Source organism: Pantherophis guttatus, chromosome 3 (assembly GCF_059756535.1).
Source record: "Pantherophis guttatus breed Tessera chromosome 3, ASM5975653v1, whole genome shotgun sequence".
Classification (NCBI taxonomy): Eukaryota; Metazoa; Chordata; class Lepidosauria; order Squamata; family Colubridae; genus Pantherophis; species Pantherophis guttatus.
Window position 1 is genome coordinate 1,407,306 of NC_142065.1, and position 21,058 is coordinate 1,428,363.

Below are 21,058 nucleotides of genomic sequence, written 5' to 3' on the forward strand. Positions count from 1 at the left end.
TGAACCAAAGTTGGTCAGATGCTGGATACAGAGCATCTGAGAACCCCCAAATCCATGTCAGCTTCTGGGAGAATTGCCCGAGTCATTTTTCTTCCTGCCTCCCCAAGAGATGCACCCCTCATTTTGATGGACTCAGCAGAGGTCCTCCTGCCTTATTTGATGCCTCCCTTCCCTCCTCTGAGGCCTTGGTATTTTCAGACCCCCCCTCCTTTTTCTCCTCCTCCTCCTCTCCACAGACTCCCCCCTTCCTTCTAGCACTGATGATGTTGCTTAGTTGGGTCAGTAAACATCTGCAAGAAAACCACCAAGCTCGGAGGGCACCAAGGAACCCACACTCCTCTTATTCCTCCTCCTCCTCTTCCTCTCCACAAACCCCCTTCCCTTCTAGCACTGATGACATTCCCTAGTTGAGTCATGAAACATCTGCAAGAAAACCACCAAGATCAGAGAGCACCAAGGGCCCCACACTCCTCCACCTGTTTCTCCTGCTCCTTCTATTCTCCTCCTCCTCCTCCTCCTCCTCCTCCTCTTCCTCCTCTTCCTCTCCACAACCCCCCTTCCCTTCTAGCACTGATGATATCTAGTTGGGTCATGAAACGTCCCCAAGAAAACAACCAAACTCAGTGAGCACCAAACACCCCACAGTCCTTCTCCTCCTTCCTTGCTCTGCTCTCCATTCTCCGCAACTCGGTGCTGAGATACCCTCCCCCCCCACCATACTTAGCTAATCACAGATGATATAATTGCGTTTTCTGCAGCTCCTCCAAGCCCTTCAGTCATTTTTCCCTGCTGTCCCATCATCTGATGCTCAGAGGTCAGGAATAATCACACTGAGATCGGAAAGTGGGACGTGGCAAATTACAAAAATCTCTCGGAGAAGCTGAGGTTGTTTTGCTCGTTCATTGGGCCATCGTGCAGCTGCACCCCCAAGTGGGTGAGGGCCAGGAGAAGGGCTGGCCCCACGCACCAGGAGCCCCTTTGCAGAAGCTTCTTGCGAAGGGAAGACTCATGATTTTCGATCGTATGTTTATTTATTTATTTATTTTATTTATTTATAATTTAATTTATATACCACCCTTCTCCTGAAGGACTTGGGACGGTGTACAGCCAATTAAAATGTTAAGGATTGCCAGTCTTGCAAATGACAAGATTTAACCCCGCCCAAAATTTAGAAATAATTTCAGACGATCCCATGTTCGTGGCTTATAAAGCCCAATCATTAGACGTGACTCTAGGATTATGGGAAGGTTCTTCCTGAAATCCCTGATCTCCGCTCGCATCGACCCCAAACAATGCCAGTGCGACTGGGACCAAACAAAAATTATTAGCCATGCCACTACAGACCACACACGTGAATTCGTCAAAGCCTGGTAATCAATGAATGGGTCAATCAATAAACATATTGATCTGCAACCAGCCTACAAGTCTATAAGAAGACGGATCAATTGAGCGATCAACCAACGAAGGCAATGACCCCCAGCCGACTCACATGACCTCCAACCAAAGGGACCTCACCACCAGATGACCCTCACATGGTGTGACCACTCGGTCATGTGACCAATTGACCACACCAGACCTATAAAGGCAGAAGAGAACTGAAAACAAGACCACTTAACTGAAGTTCAGCTGATGATGTTACCTAGCCTGGTGACAAAACGTTTGGAAACTGAGCAGCAAGCTCGGAGAACAAACGCCAGCGACCAAGTTCTCCCTCTCCATCCTTCACTTTCTTGTGTGATGGAGGGAGAGGAAGAAGGAATGATGGGAATGACCGGAGCAGCCTGGCATTGCCAGTCTTGGCAAAGAGGAGAGAGAGAGAGAAGTGAGCGCTATTCTTAATGATTTTATTTATTACATTTGTTTGCCCTCCGTCTCGCTGTGGAGAGATTCTGGGTGGCTTACAACATTGAAAGCAGTTGGACCTCTGGTCCCCAACCTTTCTGGCTTTGTCACAGGGGGATGAGGAGTCAATCTATTTTTCAAAGTGCCAGAAGGCAGGACAAGAAGCAACGGGTGGAAACTAATCAAGGAGAGAAGAAACCTGGAACCAAGGAGAGATTTCCCGATAGAATAAGTGCAATGACCTGCCTGCCACTAGAAGTTATGGGAGCTCCATCACTGGAGGCTTTCAAGAAGAGATTGGACAGCCATCTGTCAGAAACGGTGTAGGGTCTCCTGCTTGGGGGGGGGTTGGACTAGATGACCTACAAGGTCCCTTTCAACTTTGTTATTCCAAAATGGTATAGGATTCCCCATGGTTGAGCAGGAGGTTGGACTAGAAGACCTCCAAGGTCCCTTCCAAGCCTATTATTCTATGTTCTACCTGATGGAGTCAGCAGCATACCTTTGTTGGCTGACCAGGGGTGGGGGTGGGGGGGCTGATGTAATGGGACGAGGGCAATTGACAGGTAGCCTGCCCCCCCCAGGCCAGTTGGGGTTTTATAGGGCACAACAGACACTTTGAATTGGACCCAGCACCCAATGCGGCTCTTTGCTCCCCGTGCAGAAAAATTAAGCCGGGCCAAGTCCAGATTCCCAAGTCAACCCAGGCAGCTTTCACCCTCCTCCGCTTTCCTTCCTGCAGGGTGTTGAAAAGATCCTGTGAGTGTTGGACTGGAAGCCCCCAAGGTCCCTTTTCAACTCAGTTATTCTGATATTCATCACTTTGGGGAGGCCCCCCTTACTTTTTTTCTTTTTTAAAAATTTGATTTATATGCTGCCCTTCTCCGGGGACTCAGGGGGGCTTACAATGCGTTAAGCAATAGCCTTCATCCTTTTGTATATTTATACAAAGTCAGCTTATTGCCCCCACAAACTGGGTCCTCAATTTACCTACCTTAGAAAGGATGGAAGGCTGAGTCAACCTTGAGCCTGGTGAGATTCGAACCTGCAGTAATTGCAGGCAGCTGAATGTCATAACAGGCTATAGAGTGAGTTGAGCCCTGGAAACATTGCAAAAATGGCTGGGAGATCTGGGCTTCATCCCACCCACCCACCTATCCCCCCACCCCATCCTCCCAGCCCCACTCAGCTTGCAGGGTTGAGCGCCCCTCCCTCCCCCTCCCCTTAATCTCCGCTCTCCTTCCACCCCCCCTCTAGTTTTGCCTCTGAAGCGCCCCTTAAAGGCCAAAATGCCAAGAGGTTTGATGGGCTTCCCCCCCCTCCCATGTGCCCCCAGGCCGCCTTTCTCCAAGCTGAACTAATGGCTTCTCTCTTCTTCTCTCCCCTCTTCCTCCCTTCCGACAGCTAAAAGCATCTCCGCAGGAAGAAATCGGGAAAGACGCCACGAAAATAAGCGTGAGTTTGTTTGGTTTTTTTCCCCCGATAATGACTTTTTTGGGGGGAAGGATTTAAATCAAGATGCCTGCCTCTCGGGCAACGTCGGGCGCCGGGCTGCGGCCAAGGTGGGGGGGTTGGGGGGAGAAGGAGGGAGGGGGCGGGGAACGGGGAAGGAAAGGGGGGGTCTGGAACTTCTGCGCCCCAAATTCTCAGCCGCTTCCAGCCGGCAGGGGGGGCTGGGCAGGAAAGGAGAAAAGGCTGTTTGCGCTTTTCAAGAGAGACCCCTCCCCACCGTCCTTCCTGGAAGCACCCCCCCTGCCCCCCTCCCACCTTTTCTCCCTGGAGGGGTCGCCCCCATTTTCTGTCCCTGCTCTCCCTCCCCCTGGAATCGCCTCCCCACCCCTTGCGCCACCAGGAGGGGTCCCTCTCCGGGACCTTTCCCACTCCCCCCCCCCGCACCAAAGCGGGACCCCTCCGGTTGGGCGTCTGTGCGTGCCTCGCCCTCGGCCTTCTCCGGCAGGGGAGGGGGCCCCCTCGGCTCCCCCTCTGGATTGAGCAATGGCTCTTTGAAGCTCAAATGATGGCACCGGCCGTTAATTCAGCTCATTGATTCTGACGGGGGAAGATTTACAGACTCCGGGGCCTGGGACTGCCGAGCCAGACTTCTCGCGCAGCTTCTCGGGGGCGGGTGAGGTGGAGGGGGGTCCTCGAGGGCTTGGAAACCCCCCCTCCGCCCCGTTCAGCGCAGGGATCGGTCGGCGCTGCCTTGACAGATGGCCTCGAGGCCGCCGGGGGATGAAATGGGTGAAAACGAGGCTCGTTTCTTAGCGTCTCTGGATGCCTAGCGATCCTGAAGCGGAGTCGCAGCCCACCCGGCAGAATTCACTGAATAACTAGGGTCTCTAGCAGCCTCTCCTCGGTGGGGCTGCGGGGGTGCCTGTACCGGTCCAGGATCGGATTTCTTTCACCTAAACGACGCTGCGCTCCGATGGCCCAGAGCCCTTGCTATCCGAATGTAGAGCTTGGTAACCTTCCTATTTTATTACCTTTTTTAACCCAGGTGAAATGTCAGTGAGCGGCCTTGGGTGCTTCCTGAGCCCGGTGGGCTTCCTGCAGACTTTTCATCACCCAAACTAGATAACGTCGTCAATGCTAGAAGGGAGGAGGGTTTGCAGGAAGAGGAGGAGGAGGAGGAAGAGGCAGAGAAGGACTATGGCTTCCCTGATGCTCTCTGTGCTTGGCTGTTTTCTTGCAGACGTTTCATGACCCAACTAGGGAACATCATCAGTGTTAGAAGGGAAGAGGTGTTTGCTGAGAGGAGGAGGAGGAGGAGGAGGAGGAGGAGGAGGACTCTGGGGTCTTTGGTGCTCTCTGAGCTTGGCTGTTTTCTTTCAGACATTTCATGACCCAACTAGGGAACATCATCAGAGCTAGAAGGGAGAGGTTTGGAAAGAGGAGGAGGAGGAGGAGAAGGACTGTGGGTTCCTTGATGCTCTCTGTGCTTGGCTGTTTTCTTGCAGACGTTTCGTGACCTTAATTAACCAGATGTGGATGGAGATTCTCAGTCATCCAGGTCATGATTGTCCCAAGGTGCTTTTCAAAAAGCAACTGGAGTTTGTTGTTGTTGTTTCCTTGAAGGCGTTCCACTCCTTATCCAAGAAGCTTCTTCGGTTCTGACTGAATGGTGAGGAATGGAAGGATTGACAGAGGATTCCAACCTAGAACTAAGGAGAAATTTCTTAACTGAGCAATCAACCAGGGGAACAGCTTCCCTTCAGAAGTCGTGGGGGCTCCATCACGGGAGGTTTTCAAGAAGAGACTGGAAAACTATTTGTCTGAAATGGTAGAGGGCTGTGATGGCGCACCTATGGCACGCATGCCACAGGTGGCACACGGAGCCATATCTGTGGGCATGTGCGTGTTGCCTAGGTCAGCTCCAGTGTGCATGTGTGCACTGGCCAGCTGATTTTGGGGCTTCTGGGCCCACCAGAAGTCAGGAAATTGGCTGTTTCCAGAGGGCCTCCAGGGGGATGGGGAAAGCTGTTTTTGCCCTCCCCAGGCTCCAAAAAAGCCTCTGGAGCCTGGGGAGGGTAAAAAACGGGCCTACCAGGCCCATCGGTAATCTTTTTACCGCCGAGGGCCAAAAGCGGGAGGGAACCAGGGGGAATGGGGTCCTGCGCACATGCACAGAGGTGCGGGGCATGGGGGGCATTGAATTATGGATGTGGGCACACACATGCATGACCCCCCCCCTGCACTCCCCCTGCTTTTGGCACATGATGGCGAAAAGGTTAACCACTGGTAGAGGGTTTCCTGCCTGAGCAGGGGGTTGGACTAGAAGACCTCCAAGGTCCCTTCCAGCCCTGTTATTCTGCCTTCAAATGACTCTCAAGAGAGCTAACCACTGACCTTCAGCCTTCTAAGGACCAAAGACCAGATGGCTGCAAGGAATATAAATCCTTCCATCCTCCACCATTCAGTCAGAACTGAAGAAGCTTCTTGGATGAGGAGTGAAACGCCTTCAAGGAGAAAACGGAATCCAGTTGCCTTTTGGCAAAAGCACCTTTGGCATTACCCAACTAGGTAACATCCTCAGTGCTACTCGCCCTTTCTGCTTGCCCCCTCCCCTTCGTCCCAATTTAACTGCTGGCTCCGGAGAGGGAACTTTCTCCAGCAGATTGGGGGGGCGGGCTGGAGGTGGGAGACGTGCTCTCCACCCGGACTCCTGCAGGAGGCTTCTGCAAAGGCTGAATATCGCCGTCCCCCTCAAGGGATCGGGAGGGGGGGCAGAGTTAAGCAGGTGGGGTTGGAAAGAGCTATCCGAGCTTCGACTTCCCACGGCTCCCCGGTCTCTATGAACTGCCATCCCAGCAGAGTCTAATTTTCTGAAGTTTATTACTTCAAGCCCCAGTCAGTTTTTCCCCCCTCCGTGGGGATGCCTCTGAAGTGCCCCTTTCAAGCCACGGAGGCGGCTGATTGCAGCCCTTCCCGACTCCAAAGGCTGCGCGGGATTCGCGGCTCCCGTGGCTCAGATGAAACGTGGCTTAAAGAAGGTTTGTTGAGCTCCCGTGCGATCAAACACACACACACACACACAGAGCAATCCAAATTTTGTCCTTAGAGGTTTTTTTTTTCTTTTTCTCCGATTCATTGTGGCCTTCTGGTGCTTTCAATTCAGAGATTTTATTCAATTTATTCAGCGCATGGCATATCATACGCAGACTTGCCATATATATGAATATTTCTACATGCTGTTACTTCATACCTGTGCAAAAGAGGCAATCCCCAAGCCCAGCGAGAGAACAGAAAGATCAAAAGACCCCTCCAGCACCAGCAATTGGCACCCCGGTGAGCAGAAATTTAACTCCAAGATTAACATCAGAGCCACCATCAAGAAGTAAACGGGACCCCAAATCAAGGAACCGCCAAACAAGCGAACAGGAAACAGCCCAGCCAAAGAACCCCCAAGACCATCCCCACCAACACTGACAGGGCAAGCCGCCAGAATATAAAACTGACAGCAAACCCCACTCCCTTCTAGCACTGATGATGTTACCTAGTTGGGTCATGAAAGGTCTGCAAGAAAACCACCAAGCTCAGAGAGCACTAAAGACACCACATACCTTCTCTTCCTTTTCCTCTTCTTTTTCTTCCTCCTCTCATCTCCCTCCTCCTCCTCCTTGCAAGCCCCACTGGCTTCTAGCACTGATGATGTTCCCTAGTTGGGTCATGAAAGGTCTGCAAGAAAAGCACCAACCTCAGAGAGGACCCGGGACCCCTTCAGAAGAGGTCCCAATTGGCACCTTTCCCTTGGCCGACCCTCAATCCTTAACTCCAAGCAGAGGCTGCGTTTGGGCTCTTTGCTGGGGAATGGGACACCTCCCCACAGCCACCTTGCCGAAGGACAATTTAACAATTCAATTTAATTATTCAAAATCAGTAAAAAATTATTTACATTTTTTGCCTTTCACATTTCATTCTGTCCCTCCTTTAATTATTCCCTTCCGCCGTTTCTTTGATTTTGGTGTAACTCTTGTCCCGCGGCGAGCTGGCGAATTGTCATAGACCCCCTTTGATTCAGAGAGGGGGCCAACCTCTTTTCCCTTCAGCTCAGACAATGCCCGGATGGTGTCAGGGTCCCCTTGTGCTCCCTGCTGGCTGCACCCCCTTATGTCACAGCAGGACCGCTGCAGTCAAATAAACCGGGTTGGGCATTTCCCCTTTCCTGGAGAGCCTCAAGGTCCAGCTGTATCCACAGCTGCCGCCGCTGTTGTGCCCGCGGATGAATCACAGCCCGAGCGCTGTGCGTTGGCAGACCAAGGGCAGCGCCCGAAATAAATCGCATCTGCCAAGATCTCCTTGCTTTGTCTGTCCTTTTGCTCAGATGCCAGGAATGCCATGCAAACTCTCCCCACCTGGGCACAGCATTGTCGGGGGCAGGAGCCTTCCCGGTCCTGCCCGGATTTGGCCTCCTGCTTAGAACCCCATTTGTCGAAGCAAACATGATTAATTTGCGATGCAAATTATGCAATTTGCATAATGCATGCTCTGAGATTCGTTGCCCCTTGGGAATTCAGGAAGCTGCACCTTGTTTCTTACCAAATGAAGAATGGAAGTCCCGGCTGGGAGGACCTTTTTTTGCCTAGTTTATTTGGAGTTTATTTATCTGTTTGTTTATTTGTTATCCTGTCTTTATTATTTTTACAAATCAACTCAAGGTGGTGAATGTATCCAGTAGAACTTTTTTTTCCTGTTTTCCCCACAACAACAATCATGTGAGATTGGTAGGGGTGAAAGAGAGAGAGAGAGAGACTGGCCCAAAGTCATGCTTAAAATGGGATTAGAACTCACCATCTGCTGAAGATTGGCCCAAAGTCATCCAGCTGGCTTTCATGACTAAGGCAGAACTAGAACTCACCGTCTCCCGGTGATTAGTCCAAAGTCACCCAACCAGCTTTCATGACTAAGGTGGGACTAGAACTCACCGTCTCCTGGTGATTGGCCCAATTACACCCAACCAGCTTTTGTGACTAAGGCGAAACTAGAACTCACCATCTCCTGGTGATTGGTCCAAAGTCACCCAACCAGCTTTCGTGACTAAGGCAGAACTAGAACTCACCGTCTCCTGGTGATTGGTCCAAAGTCACCCAACCAGCTTTCGTGACTAAGGCGGAACTAGAACTCACCGTCTCCTGGTGATTGGCCCAGAGTCACCAAGCCAGAACTATTGAGGCAGGATTTGAACTCATGGCCTCTTACTTTCTAGCCTGGTGCCTAAATCACCAGACCAAACTGGCTCTAAATATATTGGAATAGGGTTTCTCATCTTGTATTTCCTTAGAGAACACAACTATTGTATAGCATGGAACATTCTAGGGCAGCCTGGTCTTCCAAAACCCCCTTGAATTGCCTGTCGGCACAGTCCTTGGCACCACAGGGAACTTCTACCGGGATACAAAGCCTTAGCAGAATAACAGAATACAGAATAATAGAGTTGGAAGGGACCTCGGAGGTCTTCTAGTCCAACCCCACTCCTCAAGCAAGAAACCCTGTAACATTTCGCTTGAAGTTCAGCCTGCTTAGTCTCTAAAGCATTGCCTAAATGTCACATTAGCTCTCCCTGTTAGGCAACGCAGCCTCACAACTCAGCGCAGTGTTTCCCCACCTTGGCAACCTGAAGTTGGATGAACTTCAGCTCCCAGAAGTCCCCAGCCAAGTGTCAGAAAGTGCCAAGGCCTCGGAGAAGGGAAGGGAAGGGAGCCATCAGTCACGGCAGGAGGACCATTGCTGAGTCCAGCAAAAAGAGGGGTGGAGTTCTTGCAGAGCAAGGAAGAAAAATGAGACCCCGGCAACAACACTTGCAAAGACCGGCAAAAATCTGGAGGTTCTCAGTTGCTCTGGGTCCAGCATCTGACCAACTTTGGTTCTTTCCAAACTAGAGTTCCCTTCAGTTCTCAGTTAAAGCAACGATTCTCATCCTTGGGCACTTAAAGATGGTGGACTTCAATTCCCAGAATTCCCCAGCCAGCTTGGGCTGACTTCTCCTCCTCCAGTTTGACTGGCTGGGGAATTCTGGGGGTCGAAGTCCACCCATCTTTAAGTGCCCAAGGATGAGAATCGTTGCTGTAACTTTGGTTCATTCCAAAGTAGAGTTTGCTTTGAGCTCTTGGTTAAAGCAGGGTTTGTCCTCCTTGGACCTCCAGAAGATGTGTGGACTTCATCTCCCAGAATTCCATACCCAACCCAGCTTGGCTGGCTGGGGAATTCTGGGGATTGAAGTCCACCCATCATCAATTGGCCAAGGGCTGAGCAACCTGATCTGAAGCAGCAAAAACCCCCAGAGTCTCTTGAGCCTCCCGAAAGGTTCAGGAAAGGATGCTGGCTGCCGTTTCTATGCTTCAGGGTCATCCAAAACGTGTCCTTGGATGCACGGAAGGGTGACCACCTTCAGGGCCAGAAGAAGCAGGTGCTCCTGGGGTGGGGGGCATGAACTTTGAGGACCTTCTCCTGGTTCTGAGAAGAAGAAGAAAAACTGCTGGATGAGAGACTCATAGAAACGATCCATCTTTCATCTTTATGGAGCCAGACAGGCTTGATCAGGCCGGACTAAAAACCTGATAATTTATTCCTCAGGACTCGCCTGGCTGAATCGGCCTCTTGTGAGGCTCAGTCGGGAAAGGGTCTTCCCTGGGCAGGGGATGATGGGCCCTGATTAGGCATTGCGGGAGAGAGCGGTGTTAATCGACGGGGTCCAAAGATCAGAAAGAGTCAAGCAATTCTTCTAGGCCACTGTTTTTCAATCTCGGCCGCTTGGAAGTGGGTGGACTTCAACCCCCAGAATTCCCAAGCAGCCATGTCCATTTTTTCCCCCTCCTATCCTTTACAGGGGAGAGATTGTAGAGAAAAGGATTGCAAGAGAGCAAGTAGGCCACAATGGGGATACACATCAAAAGGAACGCATTAGTGCCAGGGAATTCTGGGTGTTGAAGTCCACGCATGATGTCTAGGGCTTTCTGGACGTTGGAAGTCCATGCATGCTGGCTGGGGAATTCTGGGAGTTGAAGTCCATCCATCTTCAAGTAGCCAAGGTTGAGGAACACTGTGGTAAGGTCTGAGACTGGCTTGTCTTATAAGGAGAACTAATGCAACATCTGCAGCCGAATCCTAGCTCTTTCGCAAGCACGATGGTTTGTACCCTAGTTACCTTCTTCTCTTCCCCTTTGCAAATTTTGAGCCAGAGAAACTCGCGGGAACGGGAGTCAGCTAATTAGTTAAGAAAATACACGTTTTTCACCTGCCCTCTTAAGGCTCCTTCTGTGCTCTACTCTGACAAGGAGGAGCCCTGAAAGCTTTTGCAATTATTTCCCTGCTCATTTCAGCAGCTGGTTTTTTGCCCAGGATAAATATAGAATATTTTAAAAGAGCTGTGCTTCTCACGTGATGTTATTTTAATACCAGCGAATCAGGCCCAGATTCTTGTAAATTGCAACGAGGCTTAAGAAGTATGGACTTCGACTCCCAGAATTCCCTAGTCAGGGCCCTTCAGACCAGGGGTCTCCAACCTTGGCAACTTTAAGACTTGTGGACTTCAACTCCCAGAGTTCCTCGCTGGCTGAGGAACTCTGGGAGTTGAAGTCCACAAGTCTTAAAGTTGCCAAGGTTGGAGACCCTTGCTTCAGACCAAAGGAAGGCACTCCAATCAACTGTAGAAGTTGTCCTCGTCTCACGACCGTCATTGAGAACGGCATTCCAGTTGCTAAGCGGGTCACTGCAGGACCGTGTCTGATTTTACGACATTTGTTTTTGTGTGTGTGGCCGTCATTAAACAGACGCCACAGGGTTAATGCCAGGTGCGAAGTTGTGAGTGCTGCATCCCTGGAGATTTAAAAAATAAAAAAATAAAAAAGGATGGGGCAAACGTTTGACAGTGATGGAATGAGGTCTCCTGCCTTGAGCAGGGGGTTGGACTAGATGACCTCCAAGGACCCTTCCCAACTCTTGTTATTCTGCACAGGCGGTCCTCGATTTACGATCACGGCTGAGCTCTTGCTAAGCGAGACCTTTGTTAAAGGAGTTTTGCTCCATTTTGCAACCTTTCTCGCCACTGTTGTTAAGTGAAGCACTGCAGTCGTTAAGGTAGTCAGACGGTTGTTAAGTGAATCTGGCTTCCCCCATGGACTTTGCTCGTCAGAAGGTCGCAGAAGGGGATCGTGTGACACACACGCATCCGGGGACACTGCGACCGTCATAAATATGAACCATATTGCCAAGTATCCGAATTTTGATCATGGGATCCTGTTGCAATGCAATGGAACGTAAAGTGCGGAAAAACAGTCATAAATCACTTTTTCCAGTGCCGTTGTAGCTTGGAAGGGCCACTAATCAAACGGTCGTAAGTCAAGGACTACCTGTATTCTGCGAGAATGGAAGCAAACGAGTGGTGGGATTCAAATAATTTAACAACTGGTTCTATGTCCTAATAACCGGCTGGGTGGGCGTGGCCATGGTGGGCGTGGCCAGGGGGTGTGACAGGCAGCATTCGGCCTCCTGCACCCCCCTGGGAGCAAAAACGGGCTGCCTGAGGGGAGGGTGTGGCACCTCTCCCCCGCCCCGCTTTGGGCCTAGTTGGCCGCCTTGCACTTAACTGGGAGCCAAAATGGGGCGCGTGGAGACTCCTGGAAGGGATGGGGAGGGGAGGGGCCAGCCAGGAATTTAACGACCGATTTGCTTGAACCGGCTCAATCCCACTGTTGAAGCAAACCCACTTTGGAAGCCTGCATTTCCTGCTTCTGAAGCCAGAACCAGTTTCCAGAAGAGAGAGAGAGAGAGAGAGCGCTGCCTCTCCAGCTTGGGGGAAGGACCCCCGTGGGATGAGCGGGGCGCATCCATGCGTGGGAAAGCCACCTGCAGCCTCAGCCATTTCTCCCCTCTGAGGGGTTCGTGCGCTGATGATTCAGAAATGGGGCAGCACCCAAGAGAGCCCCCGCCAGGGTCGTCTTGGGGAGAGGAGCCCGTAAATCCTGGCCAAGAGCGAAATTAACTTTTGTGCCGACTTCCTTGGGAAAGACTCAGGGGTCCCGTAAAGAACATTTTTGAGCCTTCCATGACTGAAATGGAGCTCTGGAGTTGTCAGGATGTAAAAAGAACCAGCGAGCAGATTTGCGGCCAAAGGCCAGCTGGGAACTGATCAGTCCAGCTTCCCAGGATGCTCCTATGGCTGAAAGGACTCCATCCGAGTAATCCAGCTACTCTTGGGGCAAATGGCAGTTTGGGGAAGAGGGAGGGGGCAGCATAGAATATAGAACAATAGGATTGGAAGGAACCCCAGAGGTCTTCTAGTCCAACTCCCTCCCTATGGCAGGAGATCGTATATTCTAGACCAAGGATCTCCAACCTTGGCAACTTTAAGCCTGGAGGACTTCAACTCCCAGAATTCCCCAGCCAGGTGGCTGGGGAATTCTGGGAGTTGAAGTCCTCCAGGCTTAAAGTTGCCAAGGTTGGAGACCCCTGATCTAGACTTCCTTTGGGCTTCATGGGATGAATACACAATTACACATGATCCTAGAAGAGTAACAGAATAACAAAACAGAATAATAGCGTTGGAAGGAACCCCAGAGATCTTCTAGTCCAACCCCTTGCTCAAGCAGGAGACCCTAGATCATTCCAGACAAATGGTTGTCCAATCTCTTCTTAAAAACTTCCAGTGATGGAGCGCCCACAACTTCTGGAGGCAAGGAGTTCCACTGGTTAATTGTTCTCACTGTTGGGAAGTTTCTCCTTAGTTCCAGGTTGCTTCTCTCCTTGGTGAGTTTCCATCTGTTGCTTCTTGTCCTGCCTTCTGGTGCTTTGGAGAATAGGTTGACCCCCCTCTTCCTTGTGGCAGCCTCTTAAATATTGGAAGCCTGCTCTCATGTCACCCCTAGTCCTTCTTTACATTAATATACTCAATTCTTGCAACCGTTCTTCATATGTTTTAGCCTCCAGTCCCCTAATCCTCTTTGTTGCTCTTCTCTGCAGTCTTTCTAGAGTCTCCACATCTTTTTTACATCGTGGCGACCATAATTGGATGCAGGATTCCAGGTGTGGTGTTAACAAAGCCTTGTAAAGCGGTATTAACACTTCACATGATTTTACTTCTATTCCTCTGTTAATGCAGCCTAGAATTGCATTGGCTTTTTTGGCAGCTGTACTACACGGCTGGCTCATATTTAAATGATCGTCCACTAGGTTGGACGCCAAGATCAGGGGTGAAATGCTCCCGGTTCAGACTGGATCGCCTGATCCAGTAGCGATGGAGGCGGGTGGTTCGGAGAACCGGTAGCAAAAATCCCTGCTCCCCGCCCTCCCCCATGCCCAGTTGAGCCGCGCAATCATCAGAGGCTTTTTTTAAAAAAAATTAAAATCATTTTTTCTACAACCTCTTCTGCCGAAAAAATGCTTTTAAAGAAAAAAAAAGCCTCTGATGATCGTGCGACTCAGCTGGGATCATCAAAGTGATTTTAAAAGCTTTTAAAAATGCTTTTAAAAGCCTCTGACGATCCCAGCTGAGTTGCCTGATCGGCAGAGGCTTTTTTCTTTTAAAAGCCTCTGACGATCCCAGCTGAGTTGCCTGATCAGCAGAGGCTTTTTTTTCTTTTAAATTCCTCTGACAATCCAAGCTGAGTTGCCTGATCGGCAGAGGCTTTTTTCTTTTAAAAGCCTCTGACGATCCCAGCTGAGTTGCCTGATCGGCAGAGGCTTTTAAAAGAAAAAAAGCCTCTGCCGATCAGGCAACTCAACTGGGATCGTCAGAGCCTTTTGAAAGCATTTTTTTACAACCTCTTCGCCGAAGAGGTTGTAAAAAAAATGGTTTTAAAAGTAAAAAAAAATAAAATTGGCCACGCCTACCCAGTCACATTAACCCTCCCACCAAGCCACGCCCACAGAACCGGTAGTAACAAATGTTAGATTTCACCACTGGCCAAGATCCTTCTCGAAGTTACTACTGTTGAGCCAGGTACCACCTACACCAGTGATGGCGAACTTTTTAGACACCGAGTGCCCAAACCGGAAGGCATGCACATGCCAGAGCACCGGAAACCCACGACCAGCTGGCTGAGCTGGGGCAATGGTGCGTGTGACCACAGAGAGGGCTCTGCGTGCCACTGGTTCACCATCACGGACCTACGCTATACCTGTGCATTTGATTTTTCCTGCACAGGTGTAACACCTTCTCACCATTGAATTTCATTTTGTTAGTTAGGGTCCAGTATTTGTTAAAGTCCTTCTGGATCTTGAGCCATTCTTCTAAACTTGGTAGAGCCTTGGTAGTACAGTGGTCTAAAGCACCCTGTTATTAAGACCAGCTGCCTGCAATTTACTGCAGGTTCGAATCTCGCCAAGGCTCAAGGTCGACTCAGCCTTCCATCCTTTCTAAGGTAGGTAAATTGAGGACCCAGATTATGGGGGCAATAAGCTGACTTTGTATAAATATACAAAAGGATGAAGGCTATTGCTTAACGCACTGTAAGCCGCCCAGAGTCTCCGGAGAAGGGAGGCATATAAATCAAATTTAAAAAAAAAAAAAAACTTAGCGTTGCAGCCTAGGCCACAATTAGATGTAAGGACTTCAGCTCCCAGAATTCCCCAGCCAGCCACAATCTGTCTCCGTTTGGGGAAGTCCAAGACTTCAACAGAGCTATTGGTTTTAGAGAACAGATTGGGGGGTGGGTGGGTTTGGGAACAGTACCCTCAAGGGGGGGCTCAGCCACTCCCAAAGTCTTCTGGCTCCCCAGAAATTCTCCAGTGCCTCTTTTCTGAGCCTCTTCCATCCGGCCTTCCTCTTCCTCCCTCGTCCCTTGTAGGAAGGGGAGCTTTTGCCCGTGACCTTGGCCCACTCTTTAAACAAGGGAAGATTTCAGCCTACAGAAAGGCGGTGGGGACCCTTCCCACACGCTGCGATTATGGGGAAGAGAGGCAGTGGCTTCAGGGCGGGTAATAAACCTGATTTATGGACCTGGCCCCAGAACAGCATCTGCAGCGAGTGAGCAAGTCTTAAATTTCATTAGGTGATAAATTCCAACAGCAAAACCATTTGCTAGGAAAGCTAATTAGCTTGCGTGAGCCGCAGACATGGACTTCAGTGCCCTGCCTGCGGGAGACCCCCTCCCAGATCTCCTTGATGGATAGGAACTGGGGGGGGGGTGGCAAGTGGGCCAAGGGGAGGGCCAGGGGAGGGGGCAAAGGCTGGTTGCGGAGGGGGGCAGAGGGCTGTCTCTGGCTTTCTCTGTCCTTTTCTCCAGTTTGGTGAGGTTTGTTCTCTAGACCTCTGGAAGTTGTGGGTGCTCCATCATTGGAGGTTTTTAAGAAGAGACTGGACAACCATTTGTTCAAAACGGCATAGGCTCCCCTGGTTGGGTTGGACTAGAAGACCTCTAAGGCCCCTTCCAACTCTTGTTATGCTGTGATTCTGAGTAAGGAGAAGTTTCCTTACAGTGAGAGCAACCAACCCATGGAAGAAGCCTTCAGAAGTTGTGGGGGCTCCATCACTGGAGGCTTTCAGAAGAGATTGGACAACCATTTGTCTGGAATGGCATAGATTAGAGACTCCTGCCTGAGGAGGGGGTTGGACTAGAAGACCTCCAAGGTCCCTTCCCACTCTATTACTCCTATGTTCTATGTGGGGTCCTTGGTGCTCTCTGAACTTGTTTTCTCATTACCCTAACTAGGTAGCACTAATGAGGCTACCTAGTTTTGGAAAGGGAACGTCTGCAGCAGTGGTGAAATCTAAAACTTATTACTACCGGCTCTGTGGGTGTGGCTTGGTGGTGGTGGGGGTAATGTGACTGAGTGGGCGTGGCCATATATATATATATATATATATATATATATATATATATATATATATATATATATATATGTATATATGTATATATGTATATATGTATATATGTATATATGTATATATGTATATATGTATATATGTATATATGTATATATGTATATATGTATATATATATATATATATATATATGGCTTTTAAAACCATTTTTTCTACAATCTTTTTGGTGAAGAGGTTGTTAAAAAATGCTTTTAAATGCCTCTGATGATCCCAGCTGAGTTGCCTGATCAGCAGAGGCTTTTTTTTCTTTTAAATGCCTCTGACGATCCCAGCTAAATTGCCTATTTTTTTCTTTTAAATGCCTCTGATGATCCCAGCTAAGTTGCCTAATCGGCAGAGGCTTTTTTTCTTTTAAATGCCTCTGACAATCCAAACTGAGTTGCCTGATCAGCAGAGGCTTTTTTTCTTTTAAATGCCTCTGACGTCAGAGGCATTTAAAAGAAAAAACGCCTCTGATGATCGCGTGGCTCAGCTGGGCATGGGGGGTGGGGAGGGCAGGGATTTTTACTACCGGTTCTCCGGACCACCATCGCTACCAGATCGGGTGGTCCGGTCCGAACCGGGAGCATTTCACCCCTGGTCTGCAAGAAAACAACTAAATTCAGAGGGCACCAAGGACCCCTCATTTCAACCCTGAGTGATAAATATTCTCCTTTATTGCTATGTTCTATGTTCCAGAAGTTGTGGGTACTCCAACATGGGAGAGACTGGACAGCCACTTGCCCACAATGGTATCGGGCCTCCTGCTGGAGCGGGGTTGGACTAGAAGACCTCTGAGGTCCCTTCCAACTCTGTTATTCTATTACTCAAAATAACGTGCCTCCAGAACTTGTGGGGTGCTCCAACACTGGAGGTTTTTATGAAGAGACTAGACAGCCACTTGTCCAGAATGATGTAAGGTCTTCTGCTTGAGCAGGAGGTTGGACTAGAAGACCTCTGAGGTCCCTTCCAACCCTCTTATTCTATGTCAGTGTTTCTCAACCTTGGAAGCTTGAAGATGGGTGGACTTCAACTCCCAGAATTCCCCCAGCCAGCGCTGCCTTTTTTGAGGTGCTTGTGTGTCTTGCAAACACCCCTGATTTGGAAGCTTAAAGAGATAAGCATCGCTCCCATCGTCCCCAGCATCTCTGCCAGGAAGCTGTCAGCTATACACCAAAAGTGGACATCTGTGCCTTTTTCCTCTGCTCTGACCCCCTGCCCACCCCCACCCCCCCAAATGTTCCTGGAATGTACAGAGCTGGTGGGGTTGTCGTTTTGTGCAACAATGCCAGTTCTGTGCATATTGGCAGGAATTTTGTGCATGACGGTAGATTGCAAGCATGCCTGGGAAGACTAAGAAATGTGCACATGATATGCGCATTTCCCTGCCTAAGGAAGGATGAAGGGGGGCTTAAAACAGTAAATTCTGCCTCCCCGCCCCCCCATGCGTGTGCCAGGCTTCCTTCTGAGGTGTGTGTGTGTGTGTGTGTGTGTTTGTGTAGGGGCCTCCCATCTCAGTCACGGGGATCCATAAATATCACTTTGCAAAAGAGAATAAAAAGAAGGTGACACAATTCTCGGCAAAGTCACAAACGCGTCAAGTGAGACATGGGGTTCCCTTCCTTCGGATTGCCTTCGAAGCTGAATGCAAAAAAACATGGAATTTTCCTTCCTCTTCCCCCCCCCTCCCCCCTTTTTTTTCCCCTTTTCTTTGCTTGGCAGCTGCCAAGTGACTTTGCAAACAGCCAACAGCCCAGGGTGCCTGCAACAAAGCTGGATTGCTGTGTCTTAACTCTTCCTATTTTCCCCTAGTACAACAACGACCCTGTAAGGTGGGCTGGGCTGGGAGAGGGGGACTGGCCCAAAGTCACCCAGCCGGCTTTCGTGCCTAGGGCGGAACTGGAACTCACCGTCATCTGGTTTCTAGCCTGGCATCTTAACCGCTGGATCAAACAGGCTTTTCTTGGGATCTTGGAATAGAGATGGAAGGGATCTTGGAGGTCATCTATCCCAGCCTGCCCAGGGAGGCCTCCCCCCCTCACACACACAGAACCCGCCCCGTCTTCTGCTCTGCTTTCTCTGGCCATAGGTGGGCAGCTTCATCTCCCAACTTCCTGCCTAAGCTAGGGCTCTGGGCACCCAAGTGGTCATCCAAACGGCATTATTGTTGTTGTTGTTATTGTAATTGTTGTTATTTCTATTTCTTTGCCGCATATCTCCCTGCGAGGCAGCATCCAAGCGCAGCGAGCCCGAGGGAGGGGTTGGGGTGGGGTGGGGTGGACCTCTGCCTTAAGATCATATAGCACGCGGTGGAGGGGACCTGGGAGGTCATCTATCCCAACCCCCGTCCCTGGCACCCACCCTCGACCCTTCTGCTCTGCTCTCTGTGCCCGCAGGTGGTGAAGGTGGCGGGCAGCAACATCTCGCACAAGCTGCGCCTCTCGCGGGTCAAGCCGGCCGACGAAGGGACCTACGAGTGCCGCGTGATCGACTTCAGCGACCGGCAGGCGCGGCACCACAAAGCCAAGGCGTACCTGCGGGTGGAAGCCGAGGACAGCGCCCCCCCGGCCGGCGGCCGCCCCCTGCAAGACACGCAGCTGCTGCTCCTGGCCGCCGGGCAGACCCCCGAGCGCGGCAGGCCGGCCGCCCCCCGCCCGCCCCACCCGCCCCGCCTGGCCAAGGAGCTGAAGAAGCGCTCGCTGGACGAAGAAGCCCCCGCCTGCGCCCGCTAGGGACCCCCGCCCACCCCCGGAGCCCGGACCGGACCGCGCGGAGGAGCCGCGCCCCGCAGGGAGAGGGTCTCCATCGCCGCGCCCCCTTCCCCGCCCGGCTCTCCTGGACCGAGGGAGGGGTCCCCTCCCAGACCCCGCTCCGGCAACCACGAACTTGCTGCGGAGGATCGCTCGCAACTGAACTGGCGCAACTGCGCGCCCCTCGCCTGTAAATAAGCCCCGAGGCTCCCCGCCTACATCCCCGAGCTCGGTGGGCGCGGGTTGGGGGCGTCCCGCCGGAGCCAAGCAGGAAGCCAAGAGACGGCGGGGGGGGTGGATGGGGGGGGAATTGGGGGAGGGGGAGGTCTGTGGGCTGGGAAGGCGCCCCCCGCATCCCCCCGGCCCAGTTCCTCTTCTGCGGGACGGGGGCTTCATCCCGGCTGCATTCACACAACATGCTGGTTAGTGTTCGGCTTCCTTAGAATTTCCGTCGCTCTGTGTCTTGTGCGCACCTGCCCCGTGGGGACCCCTGGATGGTCCGCTATATTTCTCGTCCCACTGCGGGGAGGGTTAGCATGTTGTGTGAGCTCAGCCCTATAGCCTTGGAGTTTCATAATTGCTTGTGCTTTTTTTTTTTTAATTTTTAAAAAAGGAATATTTATGCTTCTTCCCATCTTATTATTATGATTAGTATTAATATACCTGTGACGTGTTTCTATTCCAAAAGAGAGAGAGAGAGAGAGAGAGAGAAATAAATAAATAAACTTAGGCGGCACCCGGTCCCTGGAGAAGGGATGTTGGGGGGGGGACACAAAAAAAGGGAGGGGTGGGGGCCGTTTTTTCTTTCGGGGATGGGGCCAAATTTTCAGGACTGCTTTGTATTCCGAGGGTTTGTTTTATTCGTTTTTACAAAAAACAAAAAATCACCGGGAGATGCCATTTCAGAAGCTCAGATTTGGGGTTCGCTTCTATTTGGGGATGGGGTCCCCGGCATGGCTGCAAAGGGCAAAGCCTTGGGAACGCCTCCCCCCCTTAGAAAGGATGCGATTTGAGGACCTCTGCCCTTCTCGCACATATTTCTTTGGGTGGGAAAGACGATTGAGGGGTGCAGTGGATTCCCTCCCCACTCCCCGCTTTAAGGAAGTCCTTGTTTTGCTTGGGGTCCTTTTGCCTGGCTTTATAGGGGGGCTCTTTCTGGCAACTGGGGAGGGGGGGCCCTGACCCCTGAACAGACAATCATGGCTGGTTTGATTCTATCAGCCAAGATTGGGAAACTCTGATTTAATGACGGTTGTTTCCTGAAGCAAGTACACTTGGATCCAACTTTTTATGACGCAGATAGGCGAGCACCCCGCAGGCCAGGAGTTCCACCCAAGTGACCGCCCCAAGGGAGCCCCCCAAAATGCTGCACTGGCTGTTAAGCATGGAAGCTGGCAAGGGGTGGGGTGGGGGGAGAAGGGGGCGTCGGGCAGGCTACGAAGCACCCTGGCACCGTGTGAAGTAGTTTGTGACCAGCTGAAATGAATAAAAGATATTTTAAGCGGAGATTGCTTTGTGGTCTCCTTTTCTCCTGTAACCTCCAAGCCCCCGCCGCTGTCCCTTCGGGAGCCCTGCAAAATCAAAATGTCAGAGGCAGGGCAGCACTCTGGACATGGCCAGGGACCATTGTTTCTTTGGGGGTCATGTGATCGCCTTTCGTGACCTTCCCAGCTGACTACCGACAAGCCAAGACCATGCAGGAACCCAGATTTCCTTAACAGCCAGGGCAAAAAAAGAGATCATAAAATCTGACCCAGCTCTCTGAACAGTTGCCTGGCTTAGCAACAGAAAATTCTGGTCTCAGATGTGTAAGGTGAGGACTCAACATGTAACAGCCGTGTGCAGTGGCAGCCAAAAAAGCCCATGCAATCCTAAAATGCATGAACAGAGGGATTCAATCAAGATCAAGGGAGGTACTACTACCACTCTATAAAGCCCTAGTAAGACCACACCTAGAGTCCTGCATCCAGTTTTACTCACCGCACTATAAAAAAGATGCTGAGACTCTGGAAAGAGTGCAGAGAAGAGCAACAAAGAGGATGAGGGGACTGGAGGCTAAAACATACGATGAACGGTTGCAGGAACTGGGCCTGGCTGGTCTAGTGAAGAGAAGGACCAGGGGAGACAGGAGAGCATCTTCCAATATTTGAGGGGCTGCCACAGAGAGGAG

General features: G+C 51.0%; 1 protein-coding gene across 1 annotated transcript in view; it reads left to right on the forward strand.

Moving 5' to 3' along the window:
• VSTM2L (V-set and transmembrane domain containing 2 like) overlaps window positions 1-20,394 on the forward strand; it is a 66,363-nt gene extending 45,969 nt beyond the window's left edge. The window contains exons 3-4 of the mRNA XM_087888925.1: window positions 3,247-3,297; window positions 18,535-20,394. Of these exons, the coding sequence (XP_087745051.1) occupies window positions 3,247-3,297; window positions 18,535-18,870 (387 nt within the window). The 3' untranslated portion in view covers window positions 18,871-20,394. The remainder of the gene's footprint in view (window positions 1-3,246; window positions 3,298-18,534) is intronic.
• The last annotated feature ends 664 nt before the right edge of the window (window positions 20,395-21,058 follow it).